The sequence below is a fragment of the Scyliorhinus torazame genome, chromosome 21 (assembly GCF_047496885.1).
Source record: "Scyliorhinus torazame isolate Kashiwa2021f chromosome 21, sScyTor2.1, whole genome shotgun sequence".
Lineage (NCBI taxonomy): Eukaryota > Metazoa > Chordata > Chondrichthyes > Carcharhiniformes > Scyliorhinidae > Scyliorhinus > Scyliorhinus torazame.
This window is the reverse complement of record NC_092727.1, coordinates 100,209,614-100,233,791: the sequence shown is the minus strand read 5'-3', so window position 1 is coordinate 100,233,791 and position 24,178 is coordinate 100,209,614. Positions and strand designations below refer to the sequence as shown.

Genomic DNA, 24,178 nt, shown 5'->3' with positions numbered 1-24,178 from the left:
TGAGGCAATTGTTTTTCCAAAGTGGTCTTGCAGAGGGATGCGGCCTACATTTATACACACTAAAAGGAAATTAATGTAACTCACTACACTACTTCTAGATTTGGCGACAAACTTCGAACATGCTTTATTACTTTTCTTGCCACTTTTCTGTCAGTTTTGTGCTCTTCTCCCTAATAAAACTGACTCCCCGCTGGGGCAATGTTCCAGTGATGCTGATTGCTCTGCCAGTACCATTTCCAGGTGCTAATAATGCTACCCATTTACATACTCTGTTGGTCGCTGGACCAGCCATCGGGAATGGAAACCTTGGGTCAATTTCCTACTCCAAAACCCAGAGATGCTGAGACCAACTGCAGCCCCCTACCCCTGCCAATTCGGAGTATCCGTCAGGCCGGCATAGACGCGGCAACGAAGCTGGAACCTTCTTGGTCTGTATGACTCATGCATGCATTGGATAACGGTGGACACATTGGGGATTGTACATTATAGTCTACATTATAAATTTTAAAGCATCCCATTAACTTTGTTGTCCTCTCTGAATTGAGTGAATAAATGCTTTGCTTTGCTAAATGCGGTAGCATGGCCCTCCTTTCCAGTTTCTTACCCTCTCCCACGATTCTGCATCTGTGGAGGCTGCTGCTGCGGAAGCAGGCGTTTACGAAATGGGTCCATCATTGGCTGCGGAATACCTGGTCTCATGGAAGAGCTCCCCATGTAGGACGAGCCAGAGGGCATGCCCATCTGCATGCCTGGAATTCCCATGCGAGCTCCAGGTGGCATCCCTGGACGCTGGGGCAAAGGGGAAACCAAGAAAGTGTACATAACATGGTCACAAACAGGCAATATACTTATTCTAGTAGGTGACATCTTTGCAGAAGCACCAGGCAGAAGTGAAAGTGGAAGAAAGAGTTGTGGTTCTTTTCATCCATGTCCTTCCTGACCAGCCAACTCAGCGTTATACCTTTGTGCGAGATACTTTACATTCCACAAATTACTGTTATTGTCAGAGCCCAATGTTAAACTGTCCCATCAAACTCTGCAAGTATTGCAGACTCGATGGGCCGAATGGCCTCCTTCTGCACTGTAAATTCAATGATTAATGGGAGATTGTGGGTACAGAATCATATAGCCATAGAGTGGTTACAATGCAGAAGGAGGCTATTCGGTCTGTCGTGTCTGTATCAGCTCTCTGTGAGAGCAGCTTAACTAGTGCCATTCCCCGCCTTTTTCCCATAGCGCAGCGAATGTTTAAATAATCACCCAATCTCCTTTTGAAGGCCACGATTAGATCTGCCTCCACCACATTCTCAGGCAGTGCATTCCAGATCCTAACCACTCGCTGCCTAAAACATTTTTCCTCATGTCGCCGTCACTTCTTTTGCTAATCACCTTACATCACCCTCCAATCCTTCCACAGATAGGAACAGTTTCTCGCTGCCTACTCTGTCGAGGTCCCTCATGGAATTTCTTCCACATGTGGGTAAGGTCGGACAAGTCTCGAGTTTAGGTGCACGCTGTTTATTTAACAATGTCCCATCGATACCTTTTTGAGGTTCAAATTTACGGCCACGTGAAATCACAGTTCTGTGCCAATTAAATCATCATGGGAGGGAAAATGCATGACCCCTTAGTGCCCTCCAAGCCAAAAGTCTAAAAACATCTCTGTTTACATCCCCAATATAGATATGCGAGACACTCCCAAATCTCAGACATGTTCCTGTGACATGGTTCTCTGTACCTCCCCACTACAATGCACTATCCAACCCTAATCTACAATTCAGGTCCTATGGGAAAACTTGCCTAAGACAGGGCCCACATGCCATGGCCCTTCGACCGTTCAGTTTTCTCCATCTACCTGCCTACCACCTACTTTTCATTCAGCCATCATTAGCATGTGAGACATTGCTGATGGTATACTGGCTCATCAAATGTCCCCGCATTTCTTACAATTCAGGTCATGGAGCTCACCCATGCCCCTTTAATTATTTTTTTACATACCCCTATATCCCACAATTCAAATTTCCTATGTTCTCTGTTTTTTTGGATCTGGTGCTTGTTTTGTGACACAATGGATCGAATGTTCTGGCCGTTCACGCTGGCGGGATCTTACGGTCCCACCGACGGCGCACCCCACCGACGGGTGCATTCAACGGGAAACCCTGTTGACAGTGGCAGGACCATAAGATTCCGGTGCCGGACAGTGGCGAGCCACCCTCCACCGCTGCAGGACACGCCGCAGAGGGGGAGAAAAAGGCCGCCCTCTAATTCGGCTCTCATATTTTCACGATGTTCCTATAATTTAGATTTCTTATCAAAGTTATGGCCCCCATTATTGAGTATTGAATCTTCGTTGTATTTCTATAACTTAAATCTAACATTTGACTGAAACCTTTTAACATTAACACAGAAGCAAAATATTTCAGATGTTGGCAATCTGAAATAAAAATAGAAAATGCTGGAAATACTACACGGGTTAGACCGCCCTAGTGGAGGGAGGCACAGGGTTAACGTTTCAGGTCGCTGCAGAATTGGAAATGTTACAAATGTAACCAGAGCTTAAGCAAGTACAAAGGTAGGGAAAATGGGGAGGGGAGGAAAGAACAAGAGACATTGGTTAAAGAGTGGAAGGCAGTAGAGGTTAAATGACAGACCGGATGATGGAGCACGGAGGTAATTGGACAAGATGGATCGAGAGGAATTGTAAGTGGGAAAAACAGAATAATTATCAACTGCTGTTGAAAAATTGGGAGCAGTGGTTATGATTAGAAACTGCTGAACTGTCGAGTCTGGAAGATAGTCAAGTGCCTAATTGAAAGATAAACTTCTGTTCCTCAAGATTACTGCTATGATCCTCTAGAGACTAATAATACTTTTAAAAAATCAACTTCCAGTTAACAATGGAACAGATATCACGAGGTTTCACATTTTAAGATGATTGCTGTAACTAACAGACTAAAAGCACTATTGACTAAACATTATTTTTGTCAGCAATTTATACTTCAAACTACAGGACAAAACTTCTAATACAAATTTGAAAAAACATTATACTGCCCTTTAAGTAAACATTCAATTCTCCCAGAATCAGTTCAAAATTCTTAGCTCCCAAGGCTTTTCCTTTCCTAACCTGGAAACTTTTAACTTCAGAACTGTCTTTCATGGTGATAGTTTTTGTGGAGACTTCTTCCTCTAGCTTAAGATAGGCAAATCTTTCAGTCTCATTTAAACCCAACACCAATTTGATCTTTCGAATCTCCCACCAGCATTCTGACGTGGTGAACTGTAGAGGCTTTCAGCCTCTCTCTCTCTCCTGGATCATGGCAAACTAACCTGCCTATGACATACAGTGGTATTTTAGGAAAGCCTGTAAAATTCTCAAAGCCCATTGTTATGACAATGCGAATCACATCGGCCTTCTATCCAGGTAGAAATGCATCTTAGCTGTCCTTCAGAGTTCACCTCTTTTTCGACTTGGAACTAAATGGGACAGTTGAAAGTACAACTGTTTACAAACTGATATCCTCAACACATTCCTGGGACTTGAGACTCATAGTCTAACCACAGCTAGCGCACAAGTTTCTGCTGTGTCTCCAAGTATAAACGTATTGCACCTTCTTCCCAGTAAAACAATCTTGCCCCAAACTATCAAAACACCCAGATTTGCTGTCAGGCAGATTTCAGAACAGGTCCCATGACTCCCGAAAATTAAAGATGCAGCCCCAAAACATAATATTATAAAAAGAATTTAAAATTTTTTTATAACTTTAGAGTACCAATTCTTTTTTTCTCATAAGGGGCAATTTAGCATGGCCACGTCACATACCCTACACATCTTTTTGGGTTGTGGGGTTGATACCCACGCAGATGCGGGGAGAATGTGCAAACTCCACAGAAACAGGGCTGGGATCGAACCCGGGTCCTTGGTGCCGTGAGTAGCAGTGTTAATCACTGCGCCACCATATTGCCCTTATTATAAAAATCATAATTGTAATGCTTACATTGAGCTTCATTGGAAGAACTTAAAATAAAAAGTGTTTCTATGGAAACCAGTATCGGTCCTAGTTTTGCCGGCTATTTCATGGAATATGTTGAATACCTTCTTAGGCTCCTACTCAGGTACCTACCCTGATCTCTTTTTCCAGTACATTGTTCACTGTATTGATTTTGTTTCCTACTTTCACCATGAAGTGGACAATTTCAACAACTGAACTTCCAATTTCCACCTTTCCTGTTCCTCCGCAGGGTCCATCTCCGACTCTTCACGTTGCTACTTCTTGGTCTCAATTTCTGGGAGCAGACTATCAACCAATATCCACTATATACCCGCCGACTCCCATAGCTACCTTTACACACTTCCTTTCACCCAGCTTCCTGCAAGGACTATTCCATTCTCTCAGTTTCTCTGCCTTCCTCACATTCACCTCAATGCCAACTTCCATACTATAATTTATGTTGTCTTTTTTCCTCATCCAGACATTCCCTCCTCTGTGGTTGACAGGGTCCTCATCTCCACCTGTCCCATTTCCCACACTTTTGCTCTCACCCCTGTCCCAGCGTTCAAGAACTGCAGGGTTTACCACTTTTTCTGGAACCTTCTAAATCATTCCTTTTGATCCAATGCAATTCTTTGTAAGGGCCACGAAGAATCCAGCACGAGTTTTAAGGATACAAAGTAACAACATTTATTTACTATAACATATATACATGACAGCAGCAGTAACTTCCCTTGCTGCCTACTCCTTTCCTGTTGGTTCCTGAACTGGCCAGCTTTATTTATACTAGGAGTTTACTAGTGGTTTCTCCGCCCCCCTCATTGGGGAAGCTCATACTCCCACAGGATTGTGGGATAGTCATTAGTCCCCAGTCAATGGTAAGTAGGCAGGTTATAACATCCCTCCCCCCCAAAGTCCAAGGAATCCACCGAAGACCCTGGCGAAGGAGGGCGTCGGACTCGTTTGGCCGCAGGCCAGACACCATTTGCACGCGGCGCTGGATCAGGCGGCGTGTAACGAGACGGAGACCGGCGCTTCCGTGAAGAACGGCGCAACGGTTGTACATCCACGGCCCGTGGACCCGAGGATTCCCCCTCTGATGCATCCTGTGTCTCCATCTCGGAGTCAGAGTCTGCTGCCTCCGTCATGTCAGCGTCTCTATCTCCATTCGGTCCCGTAACGACCTGCGCAGGCTTCGAGTGAGGCACCAGTGGAAGATTGTGAGGACTACCTTCCCTTGTCTCTGGTCTCTGCGGCTGTTGAAATGAGCTCCGGGGGCGGGGAATCTTTTGAGGGGATGGTCTTCTGGACTGAACGTGGTCTACATGTTTTCGCTGGAGACAACCCTGGGCTTGCACCTGGTAATAGATAGGGCCCGTTTGGTGAAAGATTACACCAGGAACCCATTGGGCACCACCAGCAAAATTCCGAACGAACACTGGGTCACCGGGCGCAAACTGCCGAATCGGCCGATGCCGAGAAAATCCCTGCCCCTGCTGTTCGTGTGCGGCGTACTTTTGCGCCAATGTCCGGGAAAACCATACTAAGGCGGGTGCGAAGTCTCCGGCCCATTAGGAGTTCTGCGGGAGCTACCCCAGTCACTGCATGGGGGGTGGTCCTGTACGTAAACAAAAAGCGAGCCAGTCTCGTGTCCATTGATCCGGAAGACTGCTTCTTTAGTCCTCTTTTGAATGTCTGCACTGCGCGCTCTGCCAACCCATTTGAAGCCGGGTGGTAAGGGGCAGTGCGGATATGGCGGATGCCGTTCATCTTTGTGAACCTCGCAAACTCCTCACTCGTGAATGGAGTGCCGTTGTCCGTGACCAGCACCTTGGGGAAGCCATGTGTACTAAACGATAAACGCATCTTTTCAATTGTTGCGCAGGACGTTGTCCCCTGCATCTTATGAACCTCTAGCCATTTGGACTGGGCGTCAATTAGTAGAAGGAACATGGATCCTTGAAAAGGGCCTGCGAAATCTGCATGTAAGCGTGCCCAAGGCCGCCCTGGCCATTCCCAGTGATGTAGGGGTGCGGCCGGCGGAAACCTCTGATGTTCCTGGCAAATGGAGCAGTTTTGGGCCACCTTCTCAATGTCGGTGTCGAGGCCTGGCCACCAGACATAACTCCGGGCCAACATTTTCATTTTGGTCACACCTGGATGCCCATTGTGCAAGTCTGATAGTATCAGCTCCTGGCCTTTTTCCGGGACAATCACACCCGTCCCCCACAAGAGGATGCCGTCTTCCACGGTGAATTCTGACAGCTTGGAGGAAAATGCCCGCAACTCGCCTGGGAGCCGTCTATGCTGCCCACCATACAGGACTATGTGCCGAACCTTTGACAGTACTGGCTCCGTCTGGGTCCACTCACGGATCTGTGATGCCGCGACAGGCAAGGTGTCCATAAAATTTAGGGTTGCAACCACCTCACCGGTCGTGGGGGTCGACATGGGGCCGGTCGATAAAGGCAATCGGCTCAGTGCGTCGGCATTTGCTATCTGCGTACCTGGTTTGTGCTCCAGAGAATACTCGTATGCAGCAAGCAACAAAGCCCAGCGCTGGATCCGTGCAGAAGTAATGGGCGGTATTGGCTTATCCTCTCTGAAAAGTCCCAGCAGGAGCTTATGATCAGTCACGATAGTGAAATGGCGGCCGTACACATACTGATGGAAGCGTTTCACCGCAAAAACCACTGCCAGGCCCTCCTTCTTGATCTGCGCGTACTTTTTCTCCGCTGCAGTCAATGTGCGGGAGACGAAAGCTATCGGTCGTTCAGCCCCGTTCTCCATCTTGTGGGACAGGACGGCCCCAATACCATACGGGGATGCATCACATGTGACGAGCAAAGGCTTTTCAGGATCATAGTGGGTTAGTAACCCAGACGACGACAATTGTTGCTTTACCCGCCGGAAAGCGGTTTCTTGAGGCTGACCCCAAACCCAGGTGTGATTTTTCTTTCGTAGAAGGTGCAAAGGGGCCAGCGTAGTTGCCAGATTGGGGAGGAACTTCCCGTAATAGTTTACGAGACCGAGAAAAGAATGAAGATGCGAAGTGTCAGTCGGGGCGGGGGCCTGTTGAATTGCACGCACCTTCTCTGCGACAGGGTGCAAACCTTCGCGGTCCACCCGATAACCTAGGTAGACTACTTCCTTTGCCTGAAATACGCACTTTGTGCGACGTAAACGGACTCCAGCCTCCGAAAGGCGTCTAAGGACAGCCTCCAGATTCTCCAAATGTTCCTGCTCCGACGTCCCTGTAATCAAAACGTCATCTAGGTAGACAGCCACACGTGGTAAACCTCTCAAAATGCCCTCCATAACACGTTGAAAAATTGCGCAGGCAGAGGATACTCCAAAGGGAAACCGTGTATATTCATACAGGCCCCGGTGTGTATTAATTGTTACATATGGTCGGGAGGCAGGGTCCAGCTCCAACTGCAGGTAGGCGTGACTCATATCTAATTTTGTGAATGAGAGTCCACCTGCAAGTTTCGCGTAGAGATCCTCTATGTGAGCATTGGATATCGGTCGAGTCGGGAAACCGTATTCACTGTAAGTTTATAGTCGCCACACAAGCGAACTGTGGCATCTGGCTTCATTACAGGTACAATTGGTGCTGCCCAGTCAGCAAAACGGACGGGCCTGATAATACCCAAACTCTCCAAACGAGTGAGCTCCCCTTCTACCTTCTCGAGCAAGGCGTAAGGCACTGGGCGCGCCCGGAAATAGCGCAGCGTGGCTCCTGGTTCAACTTGGATATGGGCTACGGCCCCTTTTATTTTCCCCAAACCAGGCTGGAATACATCTGGGTATCGTCCTAGCACCTCAGTCAACCCTTCAGAAGTTGTTTGGAGGATGTGCTGCCATTGCAACCGCAAATGGCGCAACCAGTCCCGACCCAACAGGCTGGGCCCATAGCCGCGCACCACGATAAGTGGGAAACGCCCCTCCTGGCGTCCATAGACAACAGGGGTCATTGTAGTTCCTGCAATGTCCAGTGGTTCCCCAGTGTAGGTGGCCAACCTGGCCTGTGAGTCGGTTAATGTAAGGGTCTGTATACCCTGCTTGATGCGGTCGAATGTCCTATGGGCGATCACGGAGACCGCTGCGCCAGTATCCAACTCCATCTCAAGCGGGTGGCCATCGACCCGTACTGTCACCTTAATGGGGGCCACACGGGGAGCTGCCACACAATGCAGCTGCAGGCAGTCGTCCTCCGTCTCTACGTCCTCAGGAGTAGTCGCCGCAGGTTCATCCACATGGAAGGTACGGCCTCTGGGCTGGTCCCAGTTACGGCCCCTGGGCTGGTCCCAGTTTCGGTCGGAACGACGGCGCCTCTGGCGCCCCCAGGACCGCCGTCCGCAACGGGGTCGGCGCCTACAAGTCTGACACGGACATGGCTCCTCATCCATTGGCTCTGGAGAAGGCTCCCTTAGGGGAGGAATGTCCGACGGCCACTGGCGTCGGTCCGGATGTTGCCTCGCCCAAGGTACCGCAGGAGTGCGGGGGGACGTTTTCGGACGGAAGGGGTTGCGCCCCAAGGCATGCACTTCCATTCCCTGTAGCTCCTGTACTCCTCGCTCTGCGCTCTCTCGGGACAATACTATTTGAATGGCCTGTTGAAAAGTCAATGTTGGCTCCGCTAACAACTTTCTCTGGATGGCCGCATTGTTAATACCGCAAACCAAACGGTCGCGTAACATTTCTGACAAGGTCTCACCATAGTCACAGTACTCCGCAATCCTGCGTAGCCTGGATAGAAAATCGGCAAGGGATTCTCCAGGGGTCCTCTCAGCGGTATTAAACCGGTAACGCTGGACTATCGTGGACGGGGTTGGGTTAAAATGTTGCCCCATTATATTCACAAGTTCATCAAACGTTTTGGTGTCCGGCGCAGCTGGGTACGTAAGGCTCCTAATCACCCCAAACGTATGCAGGCCGCAGGCGGTGAGCAATATGACCACCTGGCGCTCGTTCTCGGTGATATTGTTTACCCGGAAATAGTAACGCATCCGTTGTGTGTACTGGTTCCAGCTTTCCAGCGCAGCATCAAAAACATCCAAACGTCCATACAGAGGCATGGTATAATAGAAAACAACTTCCAACCTGTATCCAACAAAAATCGAGGGAGGTGGCTTCAGCAGTGTAGACGGCTATTCACTTTAACCTTCGTCGCCAGTTTTGTAAGGGCCACGAAGAATCCAGCATGAGTTTTAAGGACACAAAGTAACAACATTTATTTACTATAACATATATACATAACAGCAGCAGTAACTTCCCTTGCTGCCTACTCCTTTCCTGCTGGTTCCTGAACTGGCCAGCTTTATTTATACTAGGAGTTTACTAGTGGTTTCTCCGCCCCCCTCATTGGGGAAGCTCATACTCCCACAGGATTGTGGGATAGTCATTAGTCCCCAGCCAATGGTAAGTAGGCATGTTTCACACAATTCGTAACTTATTTTGTTAGCCAAGGTTGAATCACCTTTCCTTGGTATTTTGTGCCTAGATAAAATGTAATTGTTGTGGGCCATGTAATACTTCTGTAAATACTAGCCATTATCTGGCTACCTTCAAACCTTTAGTGTATTTTCCTAATCCAACAAAGCCAACTTGCCCTTCATATCTTCAGGGCTTTGTTTCCTCACATACAAGACTCTAGTTTCAGGATGAATATATCACTTTCAAATTTAATGTAAAATTCTGATATATTATGCTCACTATTTCCTTTACAGCAAGGTAATTAGTTAGCCTTTTCTTATTACATAATACTAAATCTATAGTATCCATTCTCTAGTTTGTTATTCAGCACAGTGCTCCAGAAATACACTCCAGGAATTCATCCTGCACAACATTAGAGCTATTTAGGTTTACCTAGTCTATACGCAAATTGAAGTTGCCCAATATTACTGTATTTCCCATGTTACGTTTCTGATTTCCTAATTTATACGGTGCCCAACTTTAGCATTGTAGTTTGTTGGCCTGGAAATAACTCCCACCACCAATTTATGCTGCCCCTTGCTGTTTCTTAGCACCATCCAAATTCTACATTTTGATCCTTCGATCCAAGATCCTCTCTCACTAATGTACTGACCGCAACCAAACTTACAACGTTACTCCCTTTTCCTTTTTGCCCATCCTTCCTAAATTATGAATATCTTTGAATATTCAGTTCCCAGTCTTGGGTCACCCGATAACCAAACCTTTGAAATGTAATTTACGTCATACCCATTTACCTCTATTTGTGCTGTCAAATCATCTACGTCATTGCAAAAGCTGCATGCATTCAGAGTACCCTTAAATTTGTCTCAACATTGTTGCACATTCTGATCCTATTTGATGCCTGCTTTCACTTTGTCTGCCTTCTAATTTTGCTCACTACTTTTCTACTCCTTGTTACTAGTTTTGTTTCCCTCCAATCTGAACACCCTCTCGGGTTCCCATCCCTGCCAACCTAGTTTAAACCCTCCCCAACAGCATTAGCTAATCTCTCCGCAAGGATGTTATTCCCAGTTCAGCTAAGGTGCAATCCGTTCATCTTGTACAGGTCTCACCTGCACCAGCATCGGTCCCAATGCCTCAGAATTCGGATGTCCTCCATCACACTATAATTTTCCAGCCACGTATTCAATCGCTCAATCCTCCTATTCCTATGTTTACTAGCATGCAGCACTTGGAGTAACCCTGAGATTACGGCTTTTGAGGTCCTGCTTTTTAATTTCCTTCCTAACTCCTTAAATTCTGCTTTCAGAACCTCATCCCTCTTCCTACCTATACCTGATAGTAACGTGGGCCACGATCTCTGACTGTCCCACAGAAGAATGCCCTGCAGCCGCTCTGTGACCTGCCATCAGAAAGGCAACATACCATCCTGGCATCACGTGGACTGCCACAGAAATGCCTTTTTGTCACAGCTCAAACCTTTTCCAATTCTGACAAAATGTCATCGACCTGAAATGTTAACTCTATTGTGGCTTTTTATTTCAGGACTCCGAACTTTTTAAAAAGGAGGCAAACTTAAAAGCTCGGACATTAGTGGCCAGTTAGTCCTGTTTCAGTTGGTAAATTACCAGCCTCTAATATCACATGAAATTACAAAGCATTTGGAGTTATACGAGTTAATCAGGCCAGTAAGCATGAATTTATAAATGGTGATCGTGCTTGACTAACTTTATAGAATTCTTTGAAGAAAGATAGGTAAATAAAATAGGGCTTTATGTTTTATGGAAAAAAACTTGATATGAAATTAGCTGAATGGTGAGGGGAATGGCAAATGGAACAAAACAAAATATGCTAACATGTACAGAGAGAGACAGCTGGAAGAGATGGGATGGCTATCGACAGGGTTCTCAGACCAAAGAGAGGTGGTGAGTTGTAATCCACACAAATCTGTTTTGGTGCTGCTCTTATTGCAAAATACATAAACAAACTGGATTTAGGTTTTCCTGTAATACAGATCCTCCTCATCCCCCATCCCTATAATTCAGCTCTCCTCTACCCTTGTCCCTATAATTCAGTTCTCCTATATCCTCCTTACCCTATTATTCAGATCCCATACAGCCCCTGTCTGTAAGATTCAGGTCCTCTATATCCCTCATCCCTCTGAGTCAGATCCTCTATAACACCTCTCCCAATCATTTAGACCTCAATAGCCCCCTGCCCCTACGATTCAGATCTCCATATCCCCATCCTGATAAATAGGATGCACTATACCACCTTGTCCCTATGATTCAGATCCCCTATATCCCCCTGTCTCTATGATTCAGATCCCCTATATCCCCGTCCCTGATTCAGATCCCCTATATCCCCCTGTCCCTATGATTCAAATCCCCTATATCCCCCTGTCTCTATGATTCCAATCCCCTATATCCCCCTGTCCCTATGATTCCGATCCCCTGTATCCCCCAGTCTCTATGATTCCGATCCCCTATATCCCCCAATCTCTTATGATTCCGATCCCCTATATCTCCCAGTCCCTATGATTCCGATCCCCTATATCCCCCTGTCCCTATGATTCCGATCCCCTATATCCCCGTCCCTATGATTCAGATCCCCTGTATCCCCCAGTCTCTATGATTCAGATCCCCTATATCCCCCAATCTCTTATGATTCAGATCCCCTATATCCCCCTGTCCCTATGATTCAGATCCCTGTCCCTATGTTTCAGATCCCCTAGATCCCCCTGTCCCTATGATTCAGATCCCCTATATCCCCATCTCTATGATTCAGATCCCCTATCCCTATGATTCAGATCCCCTATATCCCCCAGTCCCTATGATTCAGATTCCCTATATCCCCGTTCCTATGATTCAGATCCCCTATATCCCCCTGTCTCTATGATTCAGATCCCCTATATCCCCCTGTCCCTATGATTCAGATCCCCTATATCCCCCTGTTCCTATGATTCTGATCCCCTATATCCCCCAATCTCTTATGATTCCGATCCCCTATATGCCCCTGCCCCTATGATTCCGATCCCCTATATCCCCGTCCCGATGATTCCGATCCCCTATATCCCCGTCCCTATGATTCAGATCCCCTGTATCCCCGTCTCTATGATTCAGATCCCTTATATCCCCCAATCTCTTATGATTCCGATCCCATATCCCCCAGTCCCTATGATTCCGATCCCCTATATCCCTGTCCCTATGAATCCGATCCCCTATATCCCCCAGTCCCTATGATTCCGATCCCCTATATCCCTGTCCCTATGATTCAGATCCCCTATATCCCCGTCCCTATTATTCAGATCCCCTGTATCCCCCAGTCTCTATGATTCCAATCCCCTATATCCCCCAATCTCTTATGATTCCGATCCCCTATATCCCCCAGTCCCTATGATTCCGATCCCCTATAACCCCCTGTCCCTATGTTTCAGATCCCCTATATCCCCCTGTCCCTATGATTCCGATCCCCTATAGCCCCCAGTCCCTATGATTCCGATCCCCTATATCCCCCTGTCCCTATGTTTCAGATCCCCTATATCCCCCTGTCCCTATGATTCAGATCCCCTATATCCCCCTGTTCCTATGATTCAGATCCCCTATATCCCCCTGTCCCTATGATTCAGATCCCCTATATCCCCCTGTTCCTATGATTCTGATCCCCTATATCCCCCAATCTCTTATGATTCCGATCCCCTATATGCCCCTGCCCCTATGATTCCGATCCCCTATATCCCCGTCCCTATGATTCAGATCCCCTGTATCCCCGTCTCTATGATTCAGATCCCTTATATCCCCCAATCTCTTATGATTCAGATCCCCATATCCCCCAGTCCCTATGATTCCGATCCCCTATATCCCTGTCTCTATGATTCCGATCCCCTATATCCCCCAGTCCCTATGATTCCGATCCCCTATATCCCTGTCCCTATTATTCAGATCCCCTGTATCCCCCAGTCTCTATGATTCCAATCCCCTATATCCCCCAATCTCTTATGATTCCGATCCCCTATATCCCCCAGTCCCTATGATTCCGATCCCCTATAACCCCCTGTCCCTATGTTTCAGATCCCCTATATCCCCCTGTCCCTATGATTCCGATCCCCTATAGCCCCCAGTCCCTATGATTCCGATCCCCTATATCCCCCTGTCCCTATGTTTCAGATCCCCTATATCCCCCTGTCCCTATGATTCAGATCCCCTATATCCCCCTGTCCCTATGATTCAGATCCCCTATATCCCCCTGTCCCTATGATTCAGATCCCCTATATCCCCCTGTCCCTATGATTCCGATCCCCTATATCCCTGTCCCTATGATTCCGATCCCCTATATCCCCCAGTCCCTATGATTCCGATCCCGTATATCCCTGTCCCTATGATTCAGATCCCCTATATCCCCGTCCCTATTATTCAGATCCCCTGTATCCCCCAGTCTCTATGATTCCAATCCCCTATATCCCCCAATCTCTTATGATTCCGATCCCCTATATCCCCCAGTCCCTATGATTCCGATCCCCTATAACCCCGTCCCTATGTTTCAGATCCCCTATATCCCCCTGTCCCTATGATTCCGATCCCCTATAGCCCCCAGTCCCTATGATTCCGATCCCTTATATCCCCCTGTCCCTATGTTTCAGATCCCCTATATCCCCCTGTCCCTATGATTCAGATCCCCTATATCCCCCTGTCCCTATGATTCAGATCCCCTATATCCCCCTGTCCCTATGATTCCGATCCCCTATATCCCCCTGTCCCTATGATTCCGATCCCCTATATCCCTGTCCCTATGATTCCGATCCCCTATATCCCCCAGTCCCTATGATTCCGATCCCCTATATCCCTGTCCCTATGGTTCAGATCCCCTATATCCCCCTGTCCCTATGATTCCGATCCCCTATATCCCTGTCCCTATGATTCCGATCCCCTATATCCCCCAGTCCCTATGATTCAGATCCCCTATATCCCTGTCCCTATGATTCAGATCCCCTATATCCCCATCCCTATGATTCCGATCCCCTGTATCCCCCAGTCTCTATGATTCCGATCCCCTATATCCCCCAATCTCTTATGATTCCGATCCCCTATATCCCCCAGTCCCTATGATTCCGATCCCCTATATCCCCCTGTCCCTATGATTCCGATCTCCTATATCCCCGTCCCTATGATTCAGATCCCCTGTATCCCCCAGTCTCTATGATTCAGATCCCCTATATCCCCCAATCTCTTATGATTCAGATCCCCTATATCCCCCTGTCCCTATGATTCAGATCCCTGTCCCTATGTTTCAGATCCCCTAGATCCCCCTGTCCCTATGATTCAGATCCCCTATATCCCCATCTCTATGATTCAGATCCCCTATCCCTATGATTCCGATCCCCTATATCCCCCTGTCCCTATGTTTCAGATCCCCTATATCCCCCTGTCCCGATGATTCAGATCCCCTATATCCCCCTGTCCCTATGATTCAGATCCCCTATATCCCTGTCCCTATGATTCAGATCCCCTGTATCCCCGTCTCTATGATTCAGATCCCTTATATCCCCCAATCTCTTATGATTCAGATCCCCATATCCCCCAGTCCCTATGATTCCGATCCCCTATATCCCTGTCCCTATGATTCCGATCCCCTATATCCCCCAGTCCCTATGATTCCGATCCCCTATATCCCTGTCCCTATGATTCAGATCCCCTATATCCCCGTCCCTATTATTCAGATCCCCTGTATCCCCCAGTCTCTATGATTCCAATCCCCTATATCCCCCAATCTCTTATGATTCCGATCCCCTATATCCCCCAGTCCCTATGATTCCGATCCCCTATAACCCCCTGTCCCTATGTTTCAAATCCCCTATATCCCCCTGTCCCTATGATTCCGATCCCCTATAGCCCCCAGTCCCTATGATTCCGATCCCCTATATCCCCCTGTCCCTATGTTTCAGATCCCCTATATCCCCCTGTCCCTATGATTCAGATCCCCTATATCCCCCTGTCCCTATGATTCAGATCCCCTATATCCCCCTGTCCCTATGATTCAGATCTCTATTCTGTCTAGTTCCAGTCTTCTGTCCACCCCTCCTCTCCCAGTGTCCCGATAATGAGAGGCATGTGATGGCGCTCATGTGCCTCTCTTCAGTTACTGTATTGACCACGTGGGAGAGGCTGATTGTGGCTTTTCGCGGAGACCCTGGTGCGGGTTTGCTGGGGGTGGGAGGACGAGGAGGGGGTTGTTGGCCCATCCGGGGGGGGGGGGGGGGTGCGGCGGCCGCTGTTGGAGCGGGAGTCCCGGGGAGGGTCCAAGTCTCCGCGACCTCCGGCTTCAAGCCGCTTTCTGGATGCGACACCCAATGCGGAAGTAGAGAGAGAAACGGGAACAAAAAAATAACATTCAGCAGGAAGGATCGCGCTTTTAGGCCGAGCTTTTCGGTTCATTTCAACCCTAGGAAGGGGGGATACTGCCTTGCCCGGCCGTCAGCCGAGAAGCTCCTGACCTTCCTCAAGAGGGGCAGAGCTGCAGTAAAAAAAATAAACACTTTAGAAAACAAACCCATCTTTCCAGCTGTTCCATGTCTCTTTGCACGTGTCTAACCCAAATATGAACCCCCCAACCCCCAAAAAGCTGCACAACACACAAGACCAATCACTTCCGTGAAGCCAGCGGTTGATATATTTAATTATCAGAGGCACAATCAGATTGCAAAGAATAAAAAACGATTAAATGTTTGCCCAAGCTAGATTTTAAAATAGGGACTGCATGTCTTTCGGCTCTGGAAGGGTCAGTTCCAGGGTTTCGGATCCATCCATGCAAATAAATAAGTAAAAAACAGAAGTTGGAAAGTTTTGCTATCCTGGTTTTTTATTGGGGGGGGGGGGGGGAGGTTACTGTTTGGATACTCACGCTATAAGCGCCGCCGGGACCCATCGTCCGGAAGACTGGAGATTGCTGCTGCAAGTTCAGGGGCATCCTGACTGCTTGTCCCGGCATCGGATTCATGGGGTTGATCCCCAAGGCAGCATTCATAGGACTCCCTGGATTCATGGGGTATCCGCCGCCGACTCTTGTCGCCATTTTCTCCAAAGTAAGCACATTTACATATGTGTTTTTTTTTTAAACACCCCAAAAGGTTAATCTCACTTTGCCTCCAACTACCCCCCCCGCCGGCAAAGATGCCGGTGGCTCAGCTGTCACTTGTGCGCAAATTCACAGCTCCGGCTTGGATGGCCACAAGCAGCAGCCTCCAGGACTCAGGGAGGCGGATCTGCTTTAGCTCCACAAGTAATTCCTGCCGGCTACATTAACGCTTTAAAACACACACACACACAACATTTAACACCAGGCACAGAGGTGGCAATGTTTGGTGTCATCATTACCCATGAATCTGCTGGAGAGCAGTACGTCCCCCCTTCTGCTGGCACTGACACATCCTCTAAAGTGCCTCAGAACCAACAAGCGCCTGCAAAAGATAAAGATCAGAGTGTTTTTGCCAGCGACTCTTGTTTGCGAAGCGCTGCGCCTCCCGCCCACTTCTGTGGCTTTTGGCAGATGGGTGGGGATTGCACAAGCAGGTTAGGCAGGGAAGGAACTCACGCCCTCTGTCTACGCTGAGCAGCAGGAGCACTCTTGCCCAGGCAGCCCTGAGTGCTGTGCTGGAGCATTGAACACAAAGCCTCTCCGCCAGGTAAAGTGCAGTCAGCAGGAAGCACTTGTCAGTGTCAGACTGAAACCCCCTGCCTGGGAAACCTGACCAAAAAACCCAACGCTATTTACAGCAAGCGGTATTGTGCACATATTTCCAGTACAGTTCAGCCAAAAACCGTCCCTCCGCACAAACCCCCCCAGAAAATGTTGGATAAACTCAGCAGATCAGACAGCATCTGTGGAGGGAGAAGCAGAGTTCGGAGTCCAAAGAGTCATAGAGGTCTACAGCACAGAAAAGGCCATTCGGCCCCTCACGTCTGCGCCAGTCAAAAACAATCACCTAAGTATTATAATCCTGTTTACCAGCACTTGGCCTTGAATGCCTTGGCATCGCAAGTGCCACCTCTAAATACTTCTTAAATGTTAGGAGGGTCTCTGCCGCCACCACCCTTTCAGGCAGCGAGTTCCAGACTCCCACCACCCTCTGGTTGAAGAGGTTTTTCCTCACATCACCTCTAAACCACTTGCCCCTTACCTTAAATTTATGCCCCCTGGCCATTGATCCCTCCACCAAAGGGAAAGGTTTCTTCCTGTCTATTCTATCTATGCCCCTCATAATTCTATACATCTCAATCATAGAACATAGAACAATACAGCGCAGTACAGGCCCTTCGGCCCACGATGTTGCACCGAAACAAAAGCCATCTAACCTACACGATACCATTATCATCCATATGTTTATCCAATAAACTTTTAAATGCCCTCAATGTTGGCGAGTTCACTACTGTAGCAGGTAGGGATAAATCGTGTCCACCCTCAGCCTTAGACGTCATACTGACTGAAAACGTTAACTCTGTTTTTCTCTCTCCACAGAGGTTGCCAGATCTGCTGAGTTCATCCAGCTTTTAGTGTTTTTATTTCAGATTTCCAGCATCTGCAGTGTTTTCTTTTTATGTGTCTACACATGGTGACCAGAGAAATTGCTACCCCAGAACCATTAACAGAAGTTCTTAAAAATGTTCCCTGAAAACCAGAAAAATCTAACACACGGAGGAGGAAAGAACTGACATTTACAAAGCACCTTTCACAATCTCAGGATGTTTGAAAGTGCTTTACAGCCAATGAAGTACTTTGGAATTGCAGTCACTCCTTTATTATAGGAAACATCACAGCCAATTTGTGTATAAGACCACAAGAAATAGGAACAGAAGTAGGCCATTCAGCCCTTCGAGCCTGCTCCGCCATTTAATACGATCATGGCGGATCTAAAACTCACTAAATCCACTTTCCTGCCATATCTCTGTAACCCTTAACTCCCCAATCGATTAAAAACCAATTCCCCGACTGATTAAAAACCTAGCGATCTCAGTCTTGTAAATGTTCTGGGATGAGGCCTCACCACTTCCTGTGGTAAGGAAGGTTCCAAAAACATTCTGCCTCAAATACATTTTAAATGAGCACCCCTTTATTCTGTAACTATGCCCTCTGGTCCTACACTCTCCCATGAATGGAATCATCCTCCCAACATTTACCCTCAATAATCTTATGTTTCAATTATATCACCTCTCATTCTTCTGAACTCAAAGGAGTGCAGACTGAACCTGTTTAATGTTTCCTCATAATAATAATAATCTTATAAATATTCAGCCTGGAACCCAGTTACCAGTGGCATACCGCAGGGATCAGTTCTGGGTCCTCTGCTGTTTGTGATTTTCATTAATGACTTGGATGAGGGAGTTGAAGGGTGGGTCAGTAAATCTGCAGACAATACGAAGATTGGTGGAGTTGTGGATAGTGAGGAGGGCTGTTGTCGGCTGCAAAGAGACATGGATAGGATGCAGAGCTGGGCTGAGAAGTGGCAGATGGAGTTTAACCCTGAAAAGTGTGAGGTTGTCCATTTTGGAAGGACAAATATGAATGCAGAATACAGGGTTAATGGTAGGGTTCTTGGCAATGTGGAGGAGCAGAGCGATCTTGGGGTCTATGTTCACAGATCTTTGAAAGTTGCCACTGAAGTGGATAGAGCTGTGAAGAAGGCCTATGGTGTGCGTTCATTAGCAGAGGGATTGAATTTAAGAGCCGTGAGGTGATGATGCAGCTGTACAAAACCTTGGTAAGGCCACATTTGGAGTACTGTGTGCAGTTCTGGTCGCCTCATTTTAGGAAGGATGTGGAAGCTTTGGAAAAGGTGCAAAGGAGATTTACCAGGATGTTGCCTGGAATGGAGAGTAGGTCTTACGAGGAAAGGTTGAGGGTGCTCGGCCTTTTCTCATTAGAATGGAGAAGGATGAGGGGAGACTTGATAGAGGTTTATAAGATGATCAGGGGAATAGATAGAGTAAACAGTCAGAGACTTTTCCCCCGGGTAGAACATACCATTACAAGGAGACATAAATTTAAGGCGAATGGTGGAAGATATAGGGGGGATGTTAGAGGTAGGTTCTTTACCCAGAGAGTAGTGGGGACATGGAATGCACTGCCTGTGGAAGTAGTTGAGTCGGAACAGACCTTAAAGCGGCTATTGGATAGGTACATGGATTACGGTAGAATGATGGGGGTGTAGATTAATTTGTTCTTAATCTCGGACAAAAGCTCGGCACATCGTGGGCCGAAGGGCCTGTTCTGTATTTTCTATGTTCTATTCATGTCACAAGTAAGCTTACATTAACACTGCAATGAAGTTACTGTGAAAAGCTCCTAGTTGCCACACTCCGGCGCCTGTTCGAGTACACTGAGGGAGAATTCAGAATGTCCAAATTACCAAACAGCACATCGGGACTTGTGGGAGGAAACCGGAGCTCCTGGATATGGCCCTACAAACAGCAGTGAAAGAAATGACTACTGTTTCTAGTTTTGTTGGTTGCGGGATTTATGTTCATAGATCATCATAGATGGATCATAGATGAAATTAAATTAAATGAAAATCGCATATTGTCACAAGTAGGCTTCAATGAAGTTACTGTGAAAAGCCCCTAGTCGCCACCTTCGGCACCTGTTCGGGGAGGCTGGTACGGGAATTGAACCGTGCTGCTGGCCTGGTCTGCTTTAAAAGCTAGCGATTTAGTCCAGTGAGCTAAACCAGCCCCTCATAGGATCACAGAATTTACGGTGCAGAAGGAGGCCATTCGGCCCATCAAGTCTGCACCAGCCCTTCGAAAGAGCACCCTACTTAAGCCCACGCCTCTACCCTATCCCCCTAACCTTTTGGACACTAAGGGGCAATTTAGTATGGCCAATCCACCTAGCCTGCACATCTTTGGACTGTGGGAGGAAACCGGAGCAACCGAAGGAAACCCACGCAGACACGGGGAGAACGTGCAGACTCCGCACAGACAGCTACAGGAGGCCAGAATTGAACCTGGGTCCCTGGAGCTGTGAGGCAGCAGTGCTAACCACTGCGCCACCGTGCCATGTTCAGAGTATTGACAGCACAGTGTTAGCCAAATCACTCCGGCTGACACTTCAGTGCAGTGCTGTGGGAATGATGTACTGTCAGCGGTAGTTTTTCAGATGAGACTCTGTCTCTGTTGGCTCTCCCAGGTAGATGTAAACGATCCCCAGGCACTGTCTTGAAGAAGACCACGGGGAGATCTCCCTCCTGGCCTGGGCAGCATTTGCAGTTGCACATGATGTGCTCAAATCCCTGAAGTGGGACTTGAATCCACAACCTTCTGATTCAGAGGCTAGTGTGTTACCACGGAGTGCCCACTGACACGCATAACTCAGTGGTAGTGCACAGGAGCTCCCTGCCTTGAAGCAAGGCAAATTTAACATCCGTGTCAGTGGTCAAGTTTCACTCATTGTTAATGAGACTTATACTCAATGTTAGTTTGAAACTGTAACCTACAAAATCAACATGTTGAAATGGGTGACAGTATATCCCATTATATTTAATCCAAAGCTCACCTTCAACACGTTATCCATAACATTTACAGTACTGCACAGTTAATAGGAACTTTCAAACTGCACGCTGCCTGGATGTCAGGCCAATCTAACATATTTCAAAGTACCAGGGAGCATCAGATAAAACTCTTCTGTCTGTTTGCAGGCAAATTTAACATCATGAACGGTTAGCAGAAGCTCCTAACTTCTATTACACTCGCAATAATATTGCATGGTTACAAGGAACTCTCAGGCAAAATCATTCCCCTGAAGACCTTGCAGTCCTAATGTGCAACGCTAATAGAAACTCAGACTAGACCCAGGTATGGGTTGGCCTACGGAACAGCAGATGATAAAATACTTACGGATGAAGAGGCAATTTAATTTGTCTGTCTAGAAAAAATCTAAAGTCTTTCCATTGCAGCATCTAATTGTTTCTTAAATGATTCCGGGGTTTTTCCATCCATTAATCTGCCTGCACACATTGCCTGAGGAAAATCTGATACGTCATAAAATTACCTTTTACTAGTTTGAGTCTGTAAATCGTGAAGAGTGCAATGGAATAAGGGGTTTATGTTCTCGGTTTACTCGTTCCATTCCCTCAACAATCAAACATCTGCAAAGCCACTTTTAAGGCGTCTCCTTCCAAGGCTGAAAGGCCAAAGTTTATCCAATATTTCCTCATATTTCATATACCTAACACTAGGCTTAGCCTTGTGGTTCTTCTGTACACTCTCTCCAGCGCCTATCCAAAGATATGCAGGTTAGGTGGATTGGCCATGCTAAATTGCCCCTAAATGTCCAAAGATTAGGTGGGGTTACGGGGATAGGGCGGGGGATTGGGCCTAGGTAGGATACTCTTTCAGAGGATCGGTGCAGCCTCGATGGGCCGAATAGCCTCCTTCTGCACTCAGGGATTCTATGATTGTCTTCATTGGTTTCTTGGCAGCTGCAACTGAATGTAGTTTTCAAGGTGAGGTCTGAACAGAACACTATTGCAATTAAATCACAACATCGTCTGACCTACATTCGACATTTTTGGCCATGTGCTTTTACCAATGTATTGGCTTTATTCATTATTCCGCAGCCTTGGCCAAGCTGACAGTGACATTTGCTGAGATTCCGAAACCTCTTTCAGCTTCCCCTTTACCTTTACCTATGCCAACACCATACATGAAATAAATGCAATGCCTCTTTTGCCTCCCGACGTGCATCTCTGCACACACGCCTGCATTAAATTTCATCTGCCACTCACTATTCTGCCCAGTGTCATATTTTGTTCTGCACCTCACCAGCGCATGCAGACTGCGCCCTCTGCCTGTGAACCGGAAAAATGTACAAACACATCCACAGTACAACTTTCATTTTTAGATGTCTCTGGAATAGAAAGCAAAGCCGAAGACAGTTTTGCATCGGTGTTTTTTTTTTTAAATGCACGCCGAGCTAAGGAAGGAGATATTAGGAGGGGTGACTAGTAGCTTGATTGAAAAGATTTTCTAGGTTTTAAGAAATGTATTAAGGGAGGAGAGGAGGCGGAGAATGAAGGGATGGAATTCTAGAGTGCTGGATGCAAGTGATTAATGGCATAGCCGCCAGTGGTGGGACCAAGCAGAGTAAGACATGCAAGAGGGTGGAAGTGAGGGCTTAAGTGGGTCGGTGCAGACTCGATGGGCTGAATGGCCTCCTTCTGCACTGTATGTTCTATGTTCTAAGAGGCCAGAGTCACTGTTTTGGGGAGAAATGTGGGGCTGGAGGCAGGTTGTGACAATTCTTTTTCAAGCTTACATCATTAAGGATGAGGAATCCTGCTATAAAATCTTAATGTATCTTTTTATTTGTTTTTATTAGTTAGAACCTGTGTCTTGGACCAACTCTTACAATTTAAATTGTAATCTTACAATTCCCGTAACAGCCTCCCTGAACAGGTGCCGGAATGTGGTGACTAGGGGCTTTTCACAGTAACTTCATTTGAAGCCTACTTGTGACAATAAGCAAATTTCATTTCATTTCATTTTTCATTTCATTTCATTTCATTTTCATTTCATTTCATTTCATTTCATATCATTTAAATCGGCATTTCAGATATATCTTTTCCATTCCCCTAACTACCTTACATATTTCCACAATATCACTACTCGGGAATCCCTTTTCTCATCTGAAGATCCCAAGTTTTTCCAAATTTCTTCCGGGACTAGATTGGAATGAAAATTAAATAACTTCCCGGATTATAAAATAATTTCTAATCAGATTAACTTGATTTTATCTGTAATCACAATTTTTTTTCCTCTTTAATTTTTTTCAATTAAAGGCAATTTAGCGTGGCCAATCCACCTACCCTATACATCTTTAAGTTGTGGGAGTGAGACCCACACAGACACGGGGAGAATGTGCAAACTCCAAACGGACAGTGACCCGGGGCCGGGATCGAGCCACTGAGCCACCGTGTGCCCCTGTATTCACAATTTAAAATTTTTTCTAAAATCTCTCTTTTTTGGTGTAATAAAATTTTGTGGTGTGCACTTTACAATGACGAAGAAAATAGGGAGTTGAGATGTATTTTCATTTATGCACAGGGTTGTTACGATCTGAAATTCACCGGCTGAAAAGGTGATCCATTGGTTAATTTGCGAATTTGTTTAGTAGTAACTTTCAACAGAAATTGGAGATAAAGCTAAAAAGAAAAGATTTGTGTGACAATGGGAAAGAGCAGCGAAGTGGATTAATTGTACTATTTCAGAGGCAGAATGGGCTTCTGTGTTGCATGGTTCTCTGGCTTGTTAACTTTTAATTTGTCTCACAGACAGCAATAAAATAAATGCTCATCAATTTCTTGAGTGATGTTAATATTGGGCAGGACACCACCAGGACTCATCTGCAGTTTTCCAAATAGTGATCTTTTACATTTACCTGAGAGAACAGGTGGGACCTTGCTGTTAATGGTGTGTTTGGGGTCATCTGGCCTGACAGCCTGCCCCTCTTCCGTGGCTATGTTCGTGACTGGGTGTCCCTAAAGAGGGAGCATGCAGTGTCCATCGCCAAGATTGAAGCCTTCTGTGAGTGCTGGGCACCGTCACTCCTGCAGCAACATTTTACTTTGATTTTACTAAGGTTTCATTGAGAATTGTTTTTTGTTACGGTGCCGCTGTAAGGGTTATTTTCTAGTTTCTTTCCATTGGTTAATTTGCGAATTTGTTCATTTGTCTTACTCGAAAGACTAGTGACTGTACGGC

General features: G+C 46.8%; 1 protein-coding gene across 1 annotated transcript in view; it reads right to left on the bottom strand.

Annotated features, from left to right (window-relative positions):
- LOC140398439 (SWI/SNF-related matrix-associated actin-dependent regulator of chromatin subfamily D member 2-like) overlaps positions 1-16,933 on the bottom strand; it is a 61,674-nt gene extending 44,741 nt beyond the window's left edge. Inside the window, exons 1-2 of the mRNA XM_072487126.1 lie at positions 16,326-16,933; positions 605-789 (exon numbers count right to left, since the gene is read on the bottom strand). Coding sequence (XP_072343227.1) covers positions 605-789; positions 16,326-16,496 — 356 coding nt within the window. The 5' untranslated portion in view covers positions 16,497-16,933. The remainder of the gene's footprint in view (positions 1-604; positions 790-16,325) is intronic.
- Positions 16,934-24,178: the final 7,245 nt, after the last annotated feature.